At 41.4% G+C, this 23,309-nt stretch overlaps 1 protein-coding gene across 1 annotated transcript in view; it reads left to right on the top strand.

Annotated features, from left to right (window-relative positions):
• The first annotated feature begins 3,021 nt into the window (after positions 1-3,021).
• The window catches only part of NEURL1 (neuralized E3 ubiquitin protein ligase 1), a 359,707-nt gene continuing 339,419 nt past the window's right edge, over positions 3,022-23,309 (top strand). The window contains exon 1 of the mRNA XM_082268398.1: positions 3,022-3,440. Coding sequence (XP_082124524.1) covers positions 3,350-3,440 — 91 coding nt within the window. The 5' untranslated portion in view covers positions 3,022-3,349. The remainder of the gene's footprint in view (positions 3,441-23,309) is intronic.

Genomic DNA, 23,309 nt, shown 5'->3' with positions numbered 1-23,309 from the left:
CCTTACCTTGGCACATACCAACCTTGTACATACCTTATATGGCAGTAGATTCGGACACTTGACTTACCTTGGCACATTCCAACTGTGTATATACCTTTTATGGCAGTAGATCTTGGCGCATGCCTTATCTTGACACATACCAATTTTGTACATACCTTTTATTGCAGTAGATCTTTGAGTATGTCTCACCTTGGCACATACCAACCTTGTGCATACCTTTTATAGCAGTAGATTACAGTGCATCCCTTATCTTGGCACATACCAACCTTGTACATACCTTATATAGTAGTAGATCTTGCCACTTGACTTACCTTGGTGCATGCAGACTTTGTCCATATCTTATATGGCAGTAGATCTTGGTGCATGCCTTACTTGGAAATATGACTTCCATTACCTTTTAAGGACTTGAAAGGGTTGGTTTGTCCTCCCGAGGGTGTGATATCCACTGCAAGCTTCTATTCCAGGTGGTATGGTGGATATTTACCCTCCAAACAAGGATGCCTTTGGGAATGAATCATTGTTATGATGTGGATCTTTTCCTTAAGTAAATTATTACATGGCCTGAATATGTGTATGTTTCATGTACTTTAATGCACCATAGATTTTGCTTCATTATGGCTGTCATCTGTTTTAACTCACACACATTGGAGACTACTTCCCTCCTACAATTTGTAACAGCTGTTGAACCTTTTTGGTCAGCACAGCACTTGATTCAATTACTAATTGATTGGTATGGGGGTGGAGTCTCCTATTATGTGTGTATGTATATACATAAATGTTTTTTCATATGTTGTGTGTGCTGTGACCAAGGCTCATTGCCAAAACGCGTTAGCCACCTTGTCCTTTTTACTCACTGAGGTGTGACAATAAAGATTTGGAAGATATACAGAGTTGCCAGCTGTCCTTTTGCTTGGCATGCCTTATACTTATACATACCTTGTACTGCAGCAGATCTTGGTGCATGCCTTACCTTGGCACCTTTTGTGGCAGTAGATATAGACACTTGACTTACTTTGCCACATTACAACCTTGTACATACCTTTTCTTGCAATAGATCTTGGTGCATGCCTTACCTTGGCACATACCAATCTTGTACATGCCTTTCGTGGCAGTAGAAATAGGCACTTGACTTGACTTGGCGCATTCCAACCTTGTACATACCTTTTATGGTAGTAGAGCTTGGCGCATGCCTTACCTTGGCACGTACCAATCTTGTAAGTACCTTTTGTGGCAGTAGATATAGGCACTTGACTTACCTTGGCTCATTCCAACCTTGTAAATACCTTTTAGGATAGTAGGTTTTGGTGCATGCCTTACCTTGGCATATACCAATCTTCTACATACCTTTTACTGCAGCAGATCTTGACGCATGCCTTACATTGGCACATATCAATCTTGTACAAACCTTATATGACAGTAGATCTTGGCACCAACGACTATTAATCTACATGCACTGTATGTGTGCGTTTAATATATATATATCTCCTGAAACACCTTTGAAAATGTTTTATTTTGTAATACATTTTTGGTAAGTGCTGCAACCCTTGAATGTTTTCTTCTAATTACTTATTTATAGAATATATACAGTATTTACACTACCTTTATACACATGAACTTTAATGGCATTGCAGTCTTAAGTGGGCCATACACTATACCATCTTCATATTCAATTTTCTTTAGATTTACCTTCAATTGTGTAGTGCAAGGACCTGCCTGACTGGATACCAATTGAAAGTGTATAGGTCTGACCTCATATTATTTTATTTTGGTAAATCGAAAGGAAGTTGTACACAGAATTGTATAATGTATGGCCAGCCTTAGTTGTAGAATTCAATATTGAGTTGGCTCACCCTTTGCAGCTATAACAGCTTAAATTCTTCTGGGAAGGCTGTCCACAAGGTTTAGGAGTGTGTCTATGGGAATGTTTGACCATTCTTTCAGAAGAGCATTTGTGAGGTCAGGCACTGATGTTAGAAGAGAAGGCCTGTCTCGCAGTCTCAGCTCAAATTCATCCCAACGGCATTCTATCGGATTGAGGTCAGGACTCTGTGCAGGCCAGTCAAGTTCCTCCAACCCAAACTCACTCATCCATGTCTTTATGGACCTTGATTTGTGCACTGGTGCGCAGTCATGCTGAAACAGGAAGGGGTCATCCCCAAACTATTCCCACAAAGTTGGGAGCCCTAAATTGTCCAACATTTCTTGGTATTCTGATGCCTTAGAGTTCCCTTACTGGAACTAAGGGGCCCAGCCCAACCCCTGAAAAACAACCCCACACCATAATCCCCCCTCCACCAAATGATTTGGACCAGTGCACAAAGCAAGGTCCATAAAGACATGATGAGTTAGTTTGGTGTGGAGGAACTTGACTGGCCTGCACACAGTCCTGACCTTTCATAGTTAGTAAGGTTTAAAAAAGACACAAGTCTATCCGGCTCAACCAATAAAAAACAGTAAAGAAAACACAACCGTACAATCCCAATAGAACACCTTTGGGATAAGTTAGAGCAGGGACTGGGAGCCAGGCCTTCTTGTCCAACATCAGTGCCTGACCTTACAAATGTTCTTCTGGAAGAATGGTCAAACATTTCCATAGACACACTCCTAAACCTTGTGGACAGCCTTCCTAGAGAAGCTAAAGCTGTTATAGCTGCAAAGGGTGAGCCAACTCAATACTGAACCCTACGGATCAAGACTGGGATGTCATTAAAGTTCATGTGCGTAAAGGCAGCAGGTGTCCCAATACATTTAACAATATAGTGTATATTTACAGTGTGTGTGTATATATATATATATATATATATATATATATACACAGAATTTTTACTGTTTTACAAGTCTTGCATAGGAAAGCGTCAGCAGGTATTGATGATGAGAAAAGTTTCCAGCTTACAGAAAGGGGCGGCCCGGGCGGGTATGGGCACTGGATTGGCCAGCTGATTGTCTGCCTATTTATTCATGAGACAATGCCAGGTAGCAGGCTCAGCCTCTGATGCCTAGTGAAGCTGACAGCTCTGCTGGCAGAAGGAGCACCAGATAGCAGGCATGGAGCTGTCCTCACAGCACTTTCATATAAGAGGGAAGATCCCAGCAATAGCCTAAAGGAAAGCAGAGAGAGATCCAAAGCAGGTCACAGTGGAGAAACAGCAGCAGCAACAGCAACCAAAGGTGGAGGGAGGGGAGAAGACAGTGAGGGCTGTAGTCCCTCGGTAGCAGAAAAGAATATATTAGAGGATACAAGGAGCTACAAACACAAGATTTGCACTGATCTGTCAGCAGCAGCAGCTCTGCATCATTCTGCCTGGGCTCATTCTCTTTTTACTGGACTACTACACTGCATTTGGGTGCCATGGGTAACAGTTTGTCAAGCAGCATTCCCACATTTCCCAGAGGAAGCCAGACAAGACTACACAGAGTCCATCAGCAACACCACATCAAAGGTAGGTAGATGAATTAACCATTGTCTATTACAAGCCCCGAATCATGCACGGGCAAGCCCACCCTCTCAGTGATAGAGAACAATAGGGACCTCCAGTGCTGAAGTGCCTTGAAGTGGCAGGAGATGCTTATAACCCTACAGGTGTCCTCTCCACATCTTTGCTGGGATTATGTCATCACAGAGATGCTGCTCTTTTCTGCTCTCATTTCTTTTGCAGATTTATCATTTTTTTACATTCATGTACAGCTTCAGGGTATACATTATTATCTGGATTACTTTATCACAAGACATTTTGATAAGTACTCATTGACTCCTGGAAATGCAGTTGTAATGCTGAATTTTATTATGGTTTTATTATGGCATGGTTATCGCTGCGATAATTAGAGGTTACTGTGTGAGCCATATTCTCTCTCAATAATATATATATATATATTCCATTGTTGTCATTTGTGAACTTGTGACTCCATTTAATCTCTGTTTTCAGTGCTGTGAATTCTTGTGGGGTGGAATTATAGTGCTTCTGTGATTTGGTAAACTAGCAATATATTTAGTAGATACTTGCTTTTCGTGCCCCTGGAACTAGTGGCCTTACAGTAGCATGATTCACAATGTGCCAAGGTCTTGCTAGTCTTCATATTAATGAATTTTAAAGTTTAAAGTAAATCATCATACGCACACTTTCTTTTACTATAAATAGGATAAAGATTCACTTTAAAAAAAAAAAAACATCTCACATATCACATTTACCTGCATTTTGATTGGCTTTTAGATATAAGATTATAGATATTCTCACTTCCTATGCATGTAAAAAGTGTATACTGTGTGTTATTAATGGCTAATGTTCTCACTTTTTCAATAATTATATAAGATAAAGAATTTGCCTTTCTAGGCCTAGGTATATACAGTATAGCTTTCCTCCAATCTTTGTCTGAATTTGGTTTAGTGAAGATTAGTTCTAATTGTCATATGTCAAGCTTGTACAACAAGCTAGGAATTATTGTTCCAAAAAAAGCTTTTTCTTATCTGTTGTACACATGAAAGTTGCATTTGCTGAATTTTAACTTGCATACAAATTAGTTGTATATAACGTTTTAGAGTATTACTTGGGATGCAGTGGTAGTCTATGATATAACGTTCTAGCACATTTAAGGGTTGTATTTTCAACTTCCCCAGATCAAAAGACACAGATCACGTATCAGCAATAAAAATTGGAGAATGTTTCTCACTTGTTGCCCAGACACCTACATAATTTTGTTTTGTTTTTCTGCAAAGAGCCTTCCATTTATACATATTTTGTAGTGTTCTTCAGAACGGGTGTATTATTTGGTTTACAGTTCTCTTTGTTGACTATTCCTTTTCTGATTGTTTGAAAAGACATGAAAGAGGTACCCACTCAGCTGTGCTTGAAGTCTAAAGTGAGTCATGTGACCCTACCTCTACCTGAAATTAATTAAACCAGAAGCACCCTGTGAAAAAATAATACCTCTCTGCCCAGTGTCCTGTGACACCAGCCTTTGATCTATTGTAGGACACTGTGACACCACAGTCTGGTGAGTCTGAAGTAGCGATCGCCTGAAATAAGTTTTTCGTTGCAGATACCGATATTTTGGCCAATGCATATCGGTATCGGCCGAAATGCGCCAATATTTTGCAAAATAAACACAATTGTCAACACAAATCTGTTATTGAACATGTTAATATTTGTTTATTAACCACGTGACCTCCGAGATCGTCATCGTATGCCGGACGGAGCAGTATCACCCGGGTGTCACTTCCGCCAAGTGGGTGAGAGATACAGATCTGCCAGCAGATCTACTAATGTGGAATTGCTTGTATCTTTAATTTGTACATATGTGAGTGGCATTTGAATAACATTTGTAAACAGAATAATGCTATGTGACATAATTTTACCCTTACATCAGCAATAATTGGAATATCGGCAATATCAGCCAGTTACAGAGCCGATACAGATATATTGGCAAAAGTCAATATCGGCCCTCGATATATCGGCCTTGCCAATAATCGGTCGATCACTAGTCTGAAGATGTGCCCCCTGCTGAATACTGTAGTGTCACCCACTAAGGGCTAGCAAGTAAAAACACAGCACAGCAGGGATGATAGCATCGGACTTGACCAATATTGTTGAACAACGGAAATGGACAGAGCCCTGCAAGAGAGCAAATATTTGAGTTTCTAGTTGAAGGACTGGTAAGTGTTTTTCTTTTACAGAGTAATTCTGGTTTAAAATGTATGTAAAGCCAAAAATGATTTTCCCTCACTCCTTGAACTGAACTTTTAGCAGGAATTGAGCAGAAATTACTTCAGATTGAGGGTTGTAATAGAAACGGGTGCCCCCACAGGAGAATTTTCCCTTAGATCTTACATTGATGACTCAAAATCTTTAATTGTCACCAGAACAAAAGGTCTTATGCCCCGTACACACGTTTCGATAATCGTACGATAAAACTCGCTTTCGACCTGATCGCACGATAATCTGATCGTTAGTACACAGCTTTCGACAGCCGATCACGACAGTTGGTCCAACAAAATCCGAAGGGACAAACAGGAAAACTTCTGTCGTACAATAGCCCGCTAACGACAATCGTTTCATCAGTACACTATGCGTCAGCTAAAAATCGATCGACAAAGACCGCGCATGATCAGAAACACTAAAATAGCACGGAAAAAGCCTGGCTGCCATTGTTTTTGTTTTGCACCATCTGATACGTAGCTAAGCAACCAGGAAGCTTTTCCCGAATCGTACGACAAAAATCATATGGTTTGTACGCATTGTTGAATTCAATATTAGTATCATGCAACAAAATGCGAACGATAAGTCGTCCGATTATCTGAACGTATGTATGGGGCATAACACTTTCCGACTGTATCAAAAACAAAAAAAAAATTGCCTTCACATATGTTAAGATTTTTAAATCCTTACAGGTTTTCTTTAAATGAATAGTGGCTCTGTAGGCACCACAGGGCTCACTAAACTTTCATCTGAAATTTGAAAGAGTCGGGTGGAAATTTCTCGGCTAAAACAGTGACTGCAGCCAATCAGATTCAGTCACTGTTGGGGTATTCTGGGAGCCGCGGGAGCATCAACTGTCAGAATACAAAAGAGGGAGATTCTTCTATCCACATTGATTAGTGGGGATGGGGCATAATATTGATCCCTCTTGTGCCACTCAGCTGTACTTTGCAGTCGCTAACATTCAGGCGTTACCTGCCATTTTGCCAGACAGGTGTGAATTTGATAGGTGGTTGTGGTGAAATAAGGTGACTGCTTGGAAATGGCATCTAAAATAAGTTATTCAGATAGGTTTATGGCAAATCATGTATATAAATAAAACTCCCACCTCAACAAATGTGTGTAATGTTTGTATTGAATACACTAACTTAAATTGATTTAATACTTTGTACAAAATACTCTGTTGGTAATGACTAGGGATGATCGAACTTTTGAAAAGTTCGGTTCGGCCAGAACATCCGAACTTCCCGAAAGTTCGGCCCGGATTTCAGAACCCCATTGAAATCAATGGGACCCGAACTTCGGTAATCAAAAAACACAATTTTTAAGCCCTAAAACCCAATAAATGCCCCTAAAAAGTCCCTAGAGTTCTGGGTCATGCCCCATTAACTATTAATCACACAAAAAAAGTTCTTAAAAATTGTCATTTTTGATAAAAAAGCCAATTATTGAAAAAAAAGAGAGATTTTTTGATTTTTGACTTTGGATTTAGTATGTGGGGGGTCTAAAAAGTGTACATGTGAAGTTTCAGCTTTGTAGCATGTCCAGAACCATGAAAAAAAAAAAGATACATTTTCAGTAGAACAGGGATGTGGGACCCTCCTTTTACACCTATATGATCTTTTTTTATGGTTTTGGACATGCTACAGAGCTGAAACTTCACAGGTACACCTTTTAGACCCCCCAAACACAAAATCACAGATATATATGTGTATATATACCCCCTATACACATGTTCAGATGTCATGTCTGACATTAAACATGTCCTCAAAAAAGCACTGGCAGTGGCAGCCCCTGCAGCATGAAAAATGCTTGGCTGGTGAGAAGCCATATTCCTGTCCCGAAGCAACTCAGAGAAATGATCATTTCTCTATAGCGGTCACCCTGCTATGGAAGGGTTTTGTCACCCTTCCATAGCAGTCACTGTCAGTTAACCCTACACTACACTACGGTCCCCTTACACTTTTCCTACAGAAACTAAATTTTTGAAGCTAACTTAAGTGTAAAGGAGCACTCTAACTACACTAGATATCCCTTTCCTCACACTAATAAATGCTAAATGACACTTTTAAAGTAAAATTAACAGAACTGCTTCCACTCTCTTCCATGTCCAGTATAACAATGCTAGGAATATGGCGGGGGCGATCTTATATACTGGGGGGCGTATTCACTAATGATTGGTCTAGGGACCCCCTAGTCACTCCAATCACATTCCTAGCATTCTCCTGCCCCCTCAATTGGCTTTTGCTAATGGTTCTGGTCCAATCACGGGCTTTTAAAGCCCATTTCCTGAAGCATTGCATTTTGGTCGGTTCTGGTTGCCGAATTCCGAAAAGTTCTAAATTCGGCCGAACCTCGAACACCCAATGTTCAGGCCGAACCGATGGTGGACCCGAACCGTTCGATCATCCCTAGTAATGACAGCTTCAAGATGCCTCCTGTATGGAGAAACTAGTCGCATGCATTGCTCAGGTGTGATTTTAGCCCATTCTTCCACACAAACAGTCCGGTTGTTGGAATGGTGTTCTTTGGGTCATAGCCAGCATTTTTCTTCCTCCAAACATGATGAGTTGAGTTAATGCCAAAGAGCTCAATTTTGGTCTCAATTGACTACAGCACTTTCTCCCAATCCTTCTCTGAATCATTTAGATGTTCATTGGCATGACTGTAAATGTGCCTTCTTGAGAAGGGGGACTCGCCATGTTTGGACGAAGAAAATTGCTGACTATGACCCTAAGAACACCATCCCTACAGTCAAGTCTGGAGGTGGAAACATTATGCTTTGGAGCTGTTTCTCTGCTAAAGGTACAGACCAACTTTGCCACATTTAAAGACCAATAGGCAGGCCCATGTATTGTAAAATCTTGGTTGAGAACTTTCTTCCCTCAGCCAGAACACTGAAGATGGGTCATGGATGGGTCTTTCAGCATTAAAATGACCCAAAACATACCGCCAAGGCAACAAAAGAATGGCTCAAGAAGAAGCACATCAGGTACATGGAGTGGCCTAGCCAGTCTCCAGACCTTAATCCTATAGAAAATTTATGGAGGGAACTGAAACTTGGAGTTGCAAAGAGACAGACAAGAAACATTAACCACTTAACTACTGCCCGCCGCAGTTTTATTGTGGCAGGTCGGCTGTGTCCCGCAAAACAATGTAACTGTACGCCGCTTCGCCGGACCGCTAGTGGGGGAACCTGCCCATTCGTCACAGGGGAAGGCAATCATCGGGTCCGGTGGCTGCGATTGCCGCCGGGCACACGCAACCGCTCCCCGTGGAGACAGAATGGAGGTGACCGCTGTTCTGTCACAGATGAACACAGGGATCCTGTGTTCCTCTTATTTAGGAACACAGGTCTCTGTGTTCATGCAGAAAGCCCATCCCCCACACAGTTATAAAGCACCCCCTAGGGACACATTAACCCTTTGATTGCCCCTGGTGTTAACCCCTTCCCGACCAGTATCATTAGTACAGTAACAGTGCATATTTTTAGCACTGATTACTGTAGTAATGTCACTGGTTCCCCCAAAAGTGTAAAAAATGTCAATTAGGTGTCCAATCTGTCCTCCGTATTCTCGCAGTCCTGCTGAAAATCGCTGATCGCCGCCATTGCTAGTAAAAAAAAAAATTAAATAAATAAAAATGATAATTCCCCTAGTTTGTAGACGCGATAACTTTTGCGCAAACCAGTCAGTATACACTTTTTGGGATTTTTTTTACCAAAAATATGTAGAAGAATACATATTGGCCTAAAATTATGAAAACGTTTGATTTCTTTTTATTGGGAATGTTATATAGCAGAGAGTAAAATTGATTGTTTTTTTTTTTTTTCCAGAATTGTTGCTTTTTTTTGTTTATAGCGCAAAAAATAAAAATCACACATTCGATCAAATACCAACAAAACAAAGCTCTATTGGTGGGAAAAAAAAGACATCAATTTTATTTGGGTACATTTGTGTACAAGTTTGGTGCAATTGTCAGTTAAAGTAACGTAGTGCCGTATCGCAAAAAATGGCCTGGTCATTAAGGGGGTAAATCCTTTCGGTCCAGAAGTGGTTAAAGTGATTGTAAAGTCTTATTTAAAACAAACATGTTATACTTACCTCCTCTGTGCAGTCGTTTTGTACAGAGCAGCCTGGATCCTCCTCTTCTCGGGTCCCTCTTTGCTGCTCCTGGCCCCTCCCTCCTGTTGAGTGCTTCCACAGCAAGCAGCTTGCTATGGGGTCACCCAAACCGAGCTGCAGCTCCTTGTGTCCATTCAGACACGGAGCTGCCTTTCCGCCCCACCCATTCTCTCTTAGATTGACTAACTGACTTTGATTGACAGCAGCAGGAGCCAAAGGCGCCGCTGCTATGTCTCCGCCAATCAGGAGGGAGAGTCCCGGATGGCTGGGGGACTCGTGGACATTGCTGGGTAGAGATGGGGCTCAAGTAAGTATTAGAGGGGCTGAGGGGGGCTATTACACACAGAAGGCTTTTTATCTTGATGCATAGAATGCATTAGGATAAAAAAAAAAACCTCCGCCTTTACAACTTCCTTAAGGATTTAGAGAAGATCTGTAAAGAAGAGTGGACCAAAATCCCACCTGAGATGTGTGCAAACCTGGAAACCAACTACAAGAAATATCTTACTTCTGTGCTTGCCAACAAGGGTTTCTCCACCAATTACTAAGCCGTGTTTTGCTTGGGGATCAAATACTTATTTTACTCAATGAACTGCAACTTAATTTGTAACATTTGTATCATGTATTTTTCCTGGATTTCTGGTTGATATTCTGTCCCTATCATTTAAAATACACATATGATAAAAATTATAGACCCTTCATGTCTTTGTAAGTGGGAAAACTTACAAAATCTGCAAGGGATCAAATACATATTTTTCCCACTGTATATCCGCTTCATTATTACCATAATATATTCCAATGTTACCTGCAAGTTTAATGATTGTTAACTGACTAATGTTTAGCCCCAGGCTTCTCTAGCAATTACATCCTATGGCTTTTTAGTGATTTAACCACTTGTTTGCAGACACTACATTTGGCACACAACTGAAATCAATGTAATTCTAAGGCCTCATGCACACGGGGCGTTTGAAAAAAAGAGTTGCAAAGCCAGTCTTGACGCCAGGAAAAAGCAACTGTAAAAACGTGCTTTTAGAAGCTTTTTGTATTGGCGTTAATGCACATTTTAGTCACGTTTAGCAGTGTTAGCGTTTAGCAGCCTTTCTCTGCCCTCTTCTATTTTCCAACCTCAAATCCAACTACTACAGCTTAAAAACATCTGATGTGGCCTAACGCTGTATGCAGCCTTTATCAGCATTTAGCTGCGTCAGGCGTTTTTACAGCCTAACACTGCTGCTCCAGAACGCGCTGGTCCTGGGTTTTTTTTACAGTTTGAAAACGCCTATGCCATTTACAGCTCCTAAAAGCCTGTGTGTGCATGAGGCCATAGAATAACCTGGAGGGGCCTTTTTAAGCTGCAAAAAAAAACGTCTGACACTCCTAAAAGCAGCAGTAAAAACGCCCTGTTTGCATGAGGCCTAATAAATAAACTACAAGTCTACGAGTCTACAAGCAGTTACATTTTTCAGAAGCAACCTGTGTAGCCATGTTCTAATTCTACTGTTTATGCAAAGAGAGTGTCATTTGCTTACAATGGGGAAACAGCTGTTTTAACCTAGCGTTACCATTAGGTTCAGTTCAAACTCATTTACTTTTAGCCATTTGTCAGGTGTTGTTTACTTTGGATGACTGAAAAATCTGTTCTATGAAGTGATATGTTGTGGACACATAAGGACAAATGAGGCCCGTCTGCTGTCTTGGTCATCCTGTGCTCAGTCATCGATTACTCTATATTGATTTGCACCTAAAAATTTTTACCTTTAAAGCGGTAGTATCACGATTTTTTTCACTTTTAACTACAGGTAAGCCTATGATAAGGCTTACCTGTAGGTACAATTAATATCTCCTAAACCGGCACGGTTTAGGAGATATTTGCAGTGCATGCAGCCGCTCGCACGAGCGGCGCATGTGCTCTGAAGGTCCGGTGGACCTTCAGCTTCCCTTGCCGGCAGCTTGCCGGAAAATCGCATGCGCGGGAGTGACGTCATCGCGGCTCCGGCCAATCACAGCGCCGGAGCCGCCGAACCCGGAAGAGACGCCGTGGGATCATGTCAGCGCCCGCAGCGGTGTCTGGGGGTCCGTGACGGGGCTTCGTTCTAAGGTAAGTAATTCATAATGAGCTAGTATGCGATGCATACTAGCTCATTATGCCTTTGTCTTGCAGGGTTTGTTTTTTTTTTTTTGTTTTTTTCTGGGTTTACAACCGCTTTAAATTTTATATCTAGTCAAAGCTTTTTTAAAGTTTTGAATAGTTTGGGAAAGGTTTAGAACCCCTGATAGCTTTTACTGCTGTCCGGTTACAAAGATTTCTCCCACTTTCTGTCCCCTGGGCTAGTTTTGCCAGACAGGCTGTGAGAGAAAACCTGTTACAGGGATGCAGAAGTAAAAATCTGATAAGATTTCAGGTCTTCCCATTTTCTACTAAACAGCAGTAAAAATCAGAGAGGGCATCCCCACTCTATCCAAAACTAAAAAGAATTTTAGCTGCACATACTCTTAACCACTTAAGCCCTGGAAGATTTTACCCCCTTCCTTACCAGGCCCTATTTTGCGATTCGGCACTGCGTGAATTTAACGGACAATTGCGCGGTCATGCAACGCTGTACCCAAATTAAATTTACGTCCTTTTTTTCCCACAAACAGAGCTTTCTTTTGGTGGTATTTGATCACCTGTGCGATTTTTACTTTTTGCGCTATAAACACAAAAAAGAGCGTCAATTTTGAAAAAATAACAATATTTTTCACATTTTTTTATATGAAATTCCCCAAAAAAATATGTAAAAATCTAATTTTTTTAACATTTTTGGCCAATTTGTTTTCTGCTACATATGTTTGGTAAAAAAAAATCGCAATAAGCGTATTTTGATTGGTTTGCGCAAAAGTTATTGCGTTTACTAACTAAGGGAAAGGTTTCTGTCATTTGTGTTTTTTTTTTTTTTTACGAGTAATGGCGACGATCTGCGATTTTTTTTTTGCGGGACTGCGACATTTGCGGCGGACAGATCGGACCCTTGACTGACATTTTTGACACTTTTGGGGGTACCAGTGACATTACTACTGTAATCAGTGCTATACATATGCACTGTTACTGTAAAAATAACACTGGCAGGGAAGGGGTTAACTTTATTGGAGAGGCAGGGGTTAAAAGCGTGGCTTTTCATGTAACCACAGAGATATATACGATCCTACATAGCAGGACCGTATGATCTCTGCAGTTACAAAAGGGAGAATGACAGGCGGCTTTGTTTACATTAGTGACTGGCGGACATCGGGTCCGCCGGTCACAAGCGCGGATTTGTTAGGAAACGAGCGGGGGCGGGAGCGCGCGCTCGCCCCCTAGAGGCTCACAGGCAAGCAATGTAGCCCTACGTCACTTTGCCTGTACGGGGCTGACCGCCGCAGTAAATAGTCGTGCGGCGGTCGGCAAGCGGTTAAAGTGTTACTAAACCCACAACAGTAAAATCAGTCTGTATATGCAGTAAAACATGCTTGTTATACTCAGTGTGGAACCTAAGGGGTTAAATCTTCACATTGTGTAAAAAGGCTGTTTGATCCTGTCTTCTCTGATCCTCCCCTCTGATACTCTTTGACCAGTTAGGTTTGCTTACATTTTTCTGTAGTGCTTACCCCCCAGAGGGGCCACTGGAAATAGCCCAGGGCTCCCTTACCTGTTCAAAAGCTGTCAGCCCAGGTACCAGCTTCAGAGCATACTGACACATTTTAAGCGAGGTCTAGGAGTATATTTTTGAAGAATTATTGCAGTATATAAATACAGGCAGGTAAATGCATGAGGGTGCAGAATACTCCAAAACATGCACAGGCATTAGAGGACAGATTATCAAGCAAAGCCAGTAGCACCCTTAAGTAATGCTGTAGGTAGAGGGGACAGCCAGCTAGTCTGAGACTCTGTAGGAGCAGTCACAGTTCATGTACTAATGTCTGGTGTCTAACACTCAAAGCACAAGAACACCTGGAACTCTAGGAGGTCCTATTTACAATATCCGGGGAATACTTCCAACCAGCTTCTCTGCGACACTCTTCGGTGAAAGGGTTTCCCTATTCCAGTCTAGCCAAGCTCTAATAGGCAGTGTCTTCCAGCAGGCAGTGTCTTCCAGCAAGTTTCTTTAAGTCCATGTTCCCCCCAGCACATGCTAAGGCATTAAAACCTACAGCTCTTTAGTAATACAGGCTTCCTACCAGAGAGGAGGGAAGACCCCAGGAGAGAGCTCTGAACATACCCTTCCAAACTTTTATCTTCTTACCAGCCACACCTTCTGGGCCCCCCTACCAGGGATTGGCTGAGGTCAGATAAATATTCATAACCCAGTGGCTAACCCTCTGATTCTGGAAGCTTCTTCCATAGACAGGAGCAATAAACCACCAGGCTTAAAGTGTAGTGTATGCAGTAAGTTAAATAAAACTTTCTGCATGCAACTATCACCATAGCCCCTCCTGAATACATACCCAAGCCTGATTTCAATTCAGCAGTGTGCATGAGAGCCAAAGCCATTGGCTTCCACTGCTGTCAATCAGAGCCATTGACAAGGGAACGGGGGAAAGGCCGAGCTCCTCTCTGTGTGTATTATGGACACACAGGGCAGGGCTTGGAAACAAGCACGCACGAGTCTCCCCATAGCGTCTTGCTATGGGGGCACTCATGGGGGGGAGAGCCAGGAGCACCAGTGGGGGGACCTGAGAAGTGTATGTATTATAAAATAAAAGTGTGTGCTGTGACCAAAGATCACCTGGTGCATAGGAATCTATGCTATGGGAAAATCAGTTGCACCAGAAGTTTTAGGTAATTTACGCCATTAACACATGTAGCGGGAACTCATGTTCCCGTTTGAGATTTTATGTGCGTGATTCTCATCCTTTTCAGCATGGCATGCCTAGGGCAGCCCATTCACTTCAATGGACTGCCCTATGTGTGTTTGTCGTGCAAAAGAAGCTCATGCACATTTTTGAGTGATGAGCTTCATGCAGTTTTTAAAATGCACGTTTTAACGCAATTGTCAGGCAAATCTATCATGCAACAAAATTGCGTGTTTGAGGTGCCATTTAGAATAAATGGTACTTAGACACGCATTGTGCGCTTTTCCCGCTATTTGGAATTAAAGGCAGAATTGTGGTAATTCAGCTGGTGATTCCTTCCAAGTGAGAATGGAGCTTTAAATCTACTCTTTATTTTAGTTCATGTTTTTTTTTTTTAATAGCACTGATATTTTAGTTTATATTTACAACTATTTGAAAAAAACTCTCAGTGACAGGTTGTCTTTATTAGTCATCACTCTGAGACTCCTGGGAAGTGTTTTTATTGGGCTGAGTCCATGATAACTGCCATTAAAATTGCATATATAATACAATCTATCAGTAGCATTACCATAGCAGTGTTTATTACAGAGTCCCCTCTGTAATACATTTTTATTACCTGTCGATCCTGCAAATACGTTTTTTCCTTTGGAACTTCCTGCAATTGTTTAAAATCTATTGATCTATTGAAATGAAAGTGAGAGGGTTGAAACAAAACATTTAACACTCACGGGGTGCGTAAAATGGTCAGGTTTTATTTATTTAAAATCTTAACCTCAAAGAAAAAAAAAAAGATATCTACAACTTCTTAAAAATTGTTAGCTAGAATTAGGCTTTAAGTTGTTAATCACTTATGTAAACTTCATCTAAATCTTCTAGTCTACATCAAACACTACCCTCCCACAGCTTGACAATGCTGCTGTCTAGAATTGAAATTCAGATGAATTTTTAAATATTAGGAAATTCGGATGTATCTGAATTACAATAGTAACGAATTTAAACGAATCTGAAAGAAAATTTTCTGACAAAATTCAAATAGTTTTTGAATTCTAATCCGAATAGGTTTCAAAATTTAATAGTTTTTGAATAGTTTTCAAATTCAAGTTTGAATAGAATTTGAATTCAAATAGTTTTCGAATTCACATTTGAATTTCCGAAAAGAATAGAAAGAATATAACCATCTTATGAAATTCAAATTTCAAATAGAATAAATTAGTACTTGGATACAATAGAAAATACAATAGAAAAGAATTAAATAGAAAAAAATAGAATAAAATAGAAAGAATATTACCTTCTTCCAAAATTCGAATTTCCGAATAGAAAAGATCAGAATAGAAAAGAATAGAATACAAAAAATTTAACCATTTCCCAAAATTCAAAAAGAATACATTGAAATTTGTATAGAATAGACTAGAATAGAAGATTCCGAAATTCAAATTTTGAATAGAATAAATTTGAATAGAATAGAAAAAAATAGAATAAAAAATAGGGATTGACCGATATCGTTTTTTCAACCACCCATTTCCAATTTTCCAGCCACCCTTCAGACCAATAGCCGATATTCTGGACATTTAAAGTTTTTATTTTTACACTGTTCTTTTTTTTTTTTGATCACTTTTATTGCTGTCACAAGGAATGTTAATATTCCTTGTGACAGTAATAGGCAGTGACAGGCAGGGCCGGGACAAGGGGTGGGCAGGAGGGGCGGCTGTCCTGGGCGCAATGGTTTATTGCAGGGATAGGGGAACCCTGACCCTAACCCTAAGGGAAGGGGGGGCGCAGTTTGGCATCTCTGGCCTGGGCACTGGATGACCTTGTCCCGGCACTGGTGACAGGTACTCTTTATGGAGGGATCTGGGGTCTGTAAGACCCCAAACTCCGCCTCTGCGCTTAAAAGCATTAAAAACGCCATGTTTGGCTGTTATGAATACTGTCATCTTTTTAAAAATCTGACGCCTTTAAGGCTCCAGTAACCAGAAGTGGTGTTATGACATTGCTTCCGGGTTACTACATTGGAGACCTTATCAAAGCTGATTACGGCTTTGTTCAGGTCTTCGGCCAGCCGGTCGTTTGGGCCTCCTGGTGGGACGGGAGACCCAGGCAGAGTGGCAGGAGGGGGGGGATGTCCCCTCCCGATGCTTGTAATAACAGCTGAGCGGCTGCTTAACCACATCAGTTGTTATTACAAGAAAGCTGACCATCGGCTCTAAAAAACGGGTGCCGGGGCGATGTCTGTAGCTCCAGGCATCACTCCAGTACAACCCCTTGAAGCAACATCTGCCTTATCAGCAAGTTTTTGGCCGAAACTGATACTTCAAAAAAAGTGAATATTGGCCTCTGATAATTGGCCCCACTGATAATCAGTCGATCCCTAAAATAAAATAATATAACAATATAATTGTTTTCCCAAATTCAAATTTTTAATAGAATAAATTCAAAGTTTGATTAGAATAATTTTGAATAGAATAGAAAAGAACAAAATAGAAAATAAAATAATAGAACAGAAAATAAAAGTATAGAATTGAATAGAAAAAAAACAATAGAACAGAATGGAATAGAAAGAATACAATCATCTTTCAAAATTTGAATTTTGAATAGAATACATTTGACTTTGAATGGAATTCGATTCGAATTTGAATGCAATTTAAATGGAATCTGAATTTTTTTAAAATCAAGAACAATTTTATTGAGATGCCAACAACAATACATTTATAACAGATGCATAAATACCTAATGTTACAAAAATAATATTCATTATACCAAGTTACAAACATATAGCTCCTATTGCCTCTGCAGTTCCTTCCAAATAACATTATAAATGCCATTATTGGCGCAGCAATCTATCCAGTACCAAGTCTACAAGGACCAGGCCTGGAGTAGCCAACCATCTACCCCACACCTTCTCAAATTTGTAAGGGGAGCCCCTATGTTGATATATAAGTTTTTCAATGCGCAATGTATTACCCAACTGTTCAAGCCACATCTCATGCGTGGGAGGTTCTGATGTAGTCCAGTTTAGAAAAGTCTACGTGCCTGAAAGAAGGCTCTCGCTGCCGCCTCCCCAAGACATCTGTCCTGGGTGACTGTATCAAGCATGGAATCTTAATTGATTAAAATTTGAAAAAAACAAAACAAATTAAACAAATTGAACTAAACAAATTTATGTAAATACCGAAACAAAATGAAACAAATGTTTTCTTTCTGCACGTGTCTACTGCTGTCCAAGGGTGGCTACATTGCACATCCGTAGATACAGTGGAAGAGTGATTGTAGTCACCCTAAACTGATCGTGTGTTAATGGCTGGATCATCAGAGGAAAATTAATGCAGCCAGCACATCTAAGGACTGGTAAGCTTAAGAGCCGGTTCACACTGGGGCGACCTGTCAGGCGACCTGGTCGCCTGACAGGTCGCCGTAGGTCGCCTGCCATAGAGAAGCTGTGGACCCGTTCTAATACGAGCGACACAAGTCTCTCCGACTTAGAAAAAGGGTCCGGAGCTTCTTTGGGGCGACCCGGAGTGACCTGCATAGACTTCAGTTATATGAAGTCCGTGCCGGCCGCTCAGAGGTCGCGGTGCGAGCTGCGCACCGCGACTTCACAGGTCGCCCGGCAAAGTCGGCTCGCCCCAGTGTGAACGGGGTCTCAGTCTATAAAATTTTTGCTTGATTACCTTTCATAACTGCTGCTTAAAAAGGGTAAATAACATGTACATGTGTGGAACACCAATGCAGATCAAGGTTTTCACTCAACACCAATAAAACTTTGGAGTTTTGCAGAAAAACTGCAAAGGGGTAGATTTAATATTCTCTCCATTATGTATTGTTGTAGCTACACATATTTGTTATATCTACAACTCAGTGATCCGTGAGCTGTAGATCAATAAATTACTTCAGGAGCTCCTTGAACTGCTGTGCTAGTTTGTAATCTCTTTAGAGACTCCAGGTTCAGGATTTATCTGTGTGGTTTGTATTTATTTTAACTCCCACAGAATTGCAGTGAATGTGTCACACGTTCAAATCTTGATTCCCCATTTTATTCATCCTACATTATGACAAATTCCTTGGGGTAATGTGATGACATCATTTGACGTGGTATTGGCTGCTTTTGTTGTTCCCAATGAAAATTGTAGTGGGAATTTGTGGCTTTTAGAAAGGATGTGATTCGACCACACTAAATCATTTCTGCCTACAGTTGGCCTCCAAGAAGAAAACTTTTTAGGTCAGTAAAGCAAGTTTTACTGTGTAGTACAGACCAAGTATTCTGCATCACTTCAAATACATTTTTCTTACTGTAGCCAGGTGGTGAGAAATATCCCCCTAACCGAAGACAGTTTCATTTTGAACTGAATCAATGGGCTAAACAATTTTGGAAAGCATGGCATAGTGTTATGAAAATATCCCCTTTAGGAAATTGACATCTTGCAGAATAGTGGTATACAGCTCTGTTTTCCAAGAGTTTCTGCAGCAGCTGCATCCCTGCCACTTTACTGTGGAGGAAAGGAGAGGGCAATCATGTATACACTGGCTTCTAGTTTAATACATTGACGCTATAACTATAAATTGGTGTGATACACCCAAACTGACTTTGGCTCCTTTCACACGGGGCGGACCGTATTTTGGTCCACTCCGGAATTTATTTTTTTTTTTTTACGGACGCGGATGACACTTGTATTATCCGGTCCGTAGGTCCGCATATCATCCCATCCGTTTGCGGATGATATATGGACATAATGTATGTCTATGGGATTGGGGATGTCAGCGGATGACACCGCTGACATCCGATTTTGCATCCTTTCCGTTTTTTAAACGGAAGAAAAATAGGGTTCTGTTCCGTTCCAAAAAACAGAACAGAACTGAAAGGACGCAAATCGGATGTCAGCGGATGGTTATCCGCTGACATCCGCAATCCCATTGACATGCATTATGTCCGTATATCATCTGAAAACGGATGGAATGATATACGGACATACGGAGCGCCCGTGTGAAAGAAGCCAAAGTTATATATTGTTGTTTAAATTGTATAAATTGAGCTGTAGAGTGCAGTAGATATTAATGTTTCTATAACATCAGGTCAGTGTTCATTTTCCACCCTTCAGCTTCATGTGCCTAGTAATGCCTGTGGTTTTCTATTTACATGAGAAATAAACAAATCTGATAGGATCTGACAGGTTATGCTAGGTTTAGAGGCACAATTTGAAAGCATGAATGTCAATGGAAAAGTCTCTCGCTTCTGGGAGTTGGGTTTTATTTTATGTTTTCTCACAACAGTTGTAAATAATTGTCATACAGACAACACTATCAAATATATTCAAGCACACACAAATCATGTGTTTAGGAGGGATTCCAGTATTACAGAAATGCTTGATGACAGAAAATGTATGTAATGCATCTTCTTAAAGTAAACCTGTAAAATCATTAGTTACGTAGCTATTATGCTTACCCTCCACTGCAGTACAGTGTAACCTGGTGCAGGAAAACACAGTGCGTTTGTGACCTGCGTTTGGGTTGTCTTTAGGAATACACTGACACCTGCAGCAGGTTGCATACCCAGCGTGTTTGGAACGTGGTGCGGGAAACCAGCATGGAATGCAGGTTTCCCACAGTGCGTTCTGATGCTAACAGGTCTTTAACCACTTTACTACCGCTTACGGGAATACTACTGCGGCAGAGTGGCTCGTTCCCGTCCAGTCACGTAGTATTAACGTGACTGGACTCCTCCCCTTCTGGGCGGCGCTTGCGCGCCGCCGGAGGCTCGCTCCCGCTGTTTTCATTCACAGCGGGAGTCGGGCCAGGGGAGGAGCAGCGGCGATCGCCGCTGCTCTTACCCGATCGTCGGGGATCGAGTCTGGAGATCCGCCCGCTGTGTGTAAACACAGCGGGCGGATCTCCATAGTGACAGGGAGTGACAGATCGGACTGTTCAGCATAGCTGGACATCCGATCTGTCCATGAATCACATAGTCACCTCCCCCCCTACACGTCAGTAAGCACCAGGCATACATTAACCCCTCCCTCTCCAATAAAATTAACCCCTTCCCTGCCAGTGTCATTTTTACAGTAACAGTGCATATATATAGCACTGATTACTGCAGTAATGTCACTGGTACCCCCAAAAGTGTCAAAAATGTCAGTCAGGGGTCCGGTCTGTCCGCCGCAATGTCGCAGTCCCGCAAAAAAAATCGCAGATCGCCGCCATTACGCGTTAAAAAAAAAACACCAAAAATGACAGAAATCTTTCCCTTTGTTAGTAAACGCAATAACTTTTGCGCAAACCAATCAAAATACGCTTATTGCGATTTTTTTTACCAAACATATGTAGCATAAAACAAATTGGCAAAAAACTTTTAAAAAAATTGGTTTTTACATCTTTTTTGGGGGGAATTTCATATAAAAAAATGTGAAAAATATTGTTATTTTTTCAAAATAAACGCTCTTTTTTTGTTTATAGCGCAAAAAGTAAAAATCGCACAGGTGATCAAATACCACCAAAAGAAAGCTCTGTTTGTGGGAGAAAAAGGACGTAAATTTCGTTTGGGTACGGCGTCGCACGACCGCGCAATTGTCAGTTGAAGTCGCACAGCGCCGAATCGCAAAAAGTGGCCTGGACGGAAGACAGCAAAATCCTCCGGTTGTAAAGTGGTTAAAGTAAACATGTCAGCCTAAAAACAAAGTAGCTAGCATTTTCTTCAGGAGGAGTCTGCAGTGAAGCCTCTAAGTTCCTTTAAGGCTCGTTTACAACAGAACAAAGTGCACACCACATTCAGAATGCACTGGGTGTGTGATCTGCTGCGGGTGTCAATGTATACCTAATGAAACCCAAAACACAGATGTCAAAGGAGTCTTAAAATAAAATAAAGATTAGTCACTGAGATGACATTGTAATGTTGAGGCGTTTCTGCCCCTAAGGTCTTGCCGTGAAGACAGAAAAGACCATGTTGTTAACCACTTAAGGACCGCCCGCCGCAGTTTTACTGCGGCAGGCAGCCCCTCCTGCGCGAACCGATGTAGCCCTACCTCAGTTGCGCGCCTGCTGCTAGGGGGCGAGCGCGCGCCACCGGTGGCATGCTCCCGCCCCCACTCGGCAGCGGGGACTCTGATGCACGGGGCCAGCAGGTCTGATTGGCGCCCGCCACCTGTGATTGCTCCCCGCTGAGAGAGAAGGACGGTCAGCTATTGTAAACACAGCTGACTGTTCTTCTCTCTGGAATGATCAGAGTGCCTGTAATCCTTCTATTTAGGATCAGAGGTCTCTGTGATCATTTCAAAACCCACCCCCCCCCCCACAGTTAGAAACACTTCCCTAGGCTTACATTTATCCCCTTGATCACCTACTGTGTTAACCCCTTCATTGCCAGTGTCATTATTACAGTAACAGTGCATATTTTTAGCACTGATTACTGTAGTAATGTCACTGATCCCCCCAAAAATTTTAAGAAAATGTCAGTTAGGGGTCTGATCTGTCCGCCCCAATGTCGCAGTCCTGCTAAAAATCGGATATCGCCGCCATTACTAGTAAAAAAAACAATAAAAATGACAAAATTCTTTCCCCTAGTTTGTAGACGTGATAACTTGTGCGCAAACCAATCAAAATACGCTTATTGCGATTTTTTTTTTTTTTTACCAAACATATGCAGCAGAAAACAAATTGGCCTAAAATGATGAAAAATGTTGATTTTTAAATTGTGTTTTTTTTTTTTGGGAATGTTATATAGCAGTAAGTAAAAATTATTGTTTTTTTTTTTTTTAGAATTTTTGCTTTTTTTTGTTTATAGCGCAAAAAAATAAAAATTGCAGAGGCGATCAAATACCCCAAAAAGAAAGCTCTATTTGTGGGGAAAAAAAGGACATCAATTTTATTTGGGTACAGCGTCGCACGACCACGCAATTTTTTGTTAAAATAAAGCAGTGTTGAATCGCAAAAAATGGCCTAGCCATTGAGAGGCAAATCCTTCTGGTCCAAAACTGGTTAAAATAGTTGTAGAGGTAGATGGTTTTTTTTCTCTTAATGCATTCTATTCATTAAGATAAAAAGCCTTCTGTGTAAAGCAGCCTCCCCAGCACACCCTAATACTTACCTGAGCCCCATCTCTGTCCAGCAATGTCCACGAGTCCCTCCGCCACCTGGGACTCTCCCTCCTGAGACACGGCCGCAGCGCCATTGGCTCCCACGGCTGTCAATTTAAAGTTATTTAGCCGATCAGGAGAGAGAGGGGGCTGGGCCAAACAGCAGCTCTGTGTCTGAATAGACACACGGGTCTGCAGCTCGGCTCGGGTGCCCCCATAGCAAGCTGCTTGCTGTGGGGCCACTCAACAGGAGGGAAGGGCCAGGAACACAGAAGAGGGACCCGAGAAGAGTAGGATCTGGCTGCTCTGTGCAAAACCACTGCATAGAGCAGGTAAGTATAACATGTTTGTTATTTATTTATTTATTTTTTTAATGAGGCTTTACAATCACTTTAACATTCGTAGACCTGAACACAGATGTTAACCTATAACTGGGTACACGATGAATAAATAAGTAAAGAGTACTAGAAGAGCTAAAATACCCTGACTGAAGAAAATACTATTGCAGGCAATGCACAGAGTGGCCCCAAACTCCCTCTTCTGGGCTTCCCTGCTGGCGCTCTTGGCTCTTCCTCTTTTGTGTCTGCCCCCATAGTAAGTGCTTGCTATGGGCACAGACATGCTAA

This window comes from Pelophylax lessonae (genome assembly GCF_965119305.1).
Source record: "Pelophylax lessonae genome assembly, chromosome: 9".
Lineage (NCBI taxonomy): Eukaryota > Metazoa > Chordata > Amphibia > Anura > Ranidae > Pelophylax > Pelophylax lessonae.
Note: the sequence above shows the minus strand (reverse complement) of the source record. Positions and strands in the feature narration are given on the sequence as shown.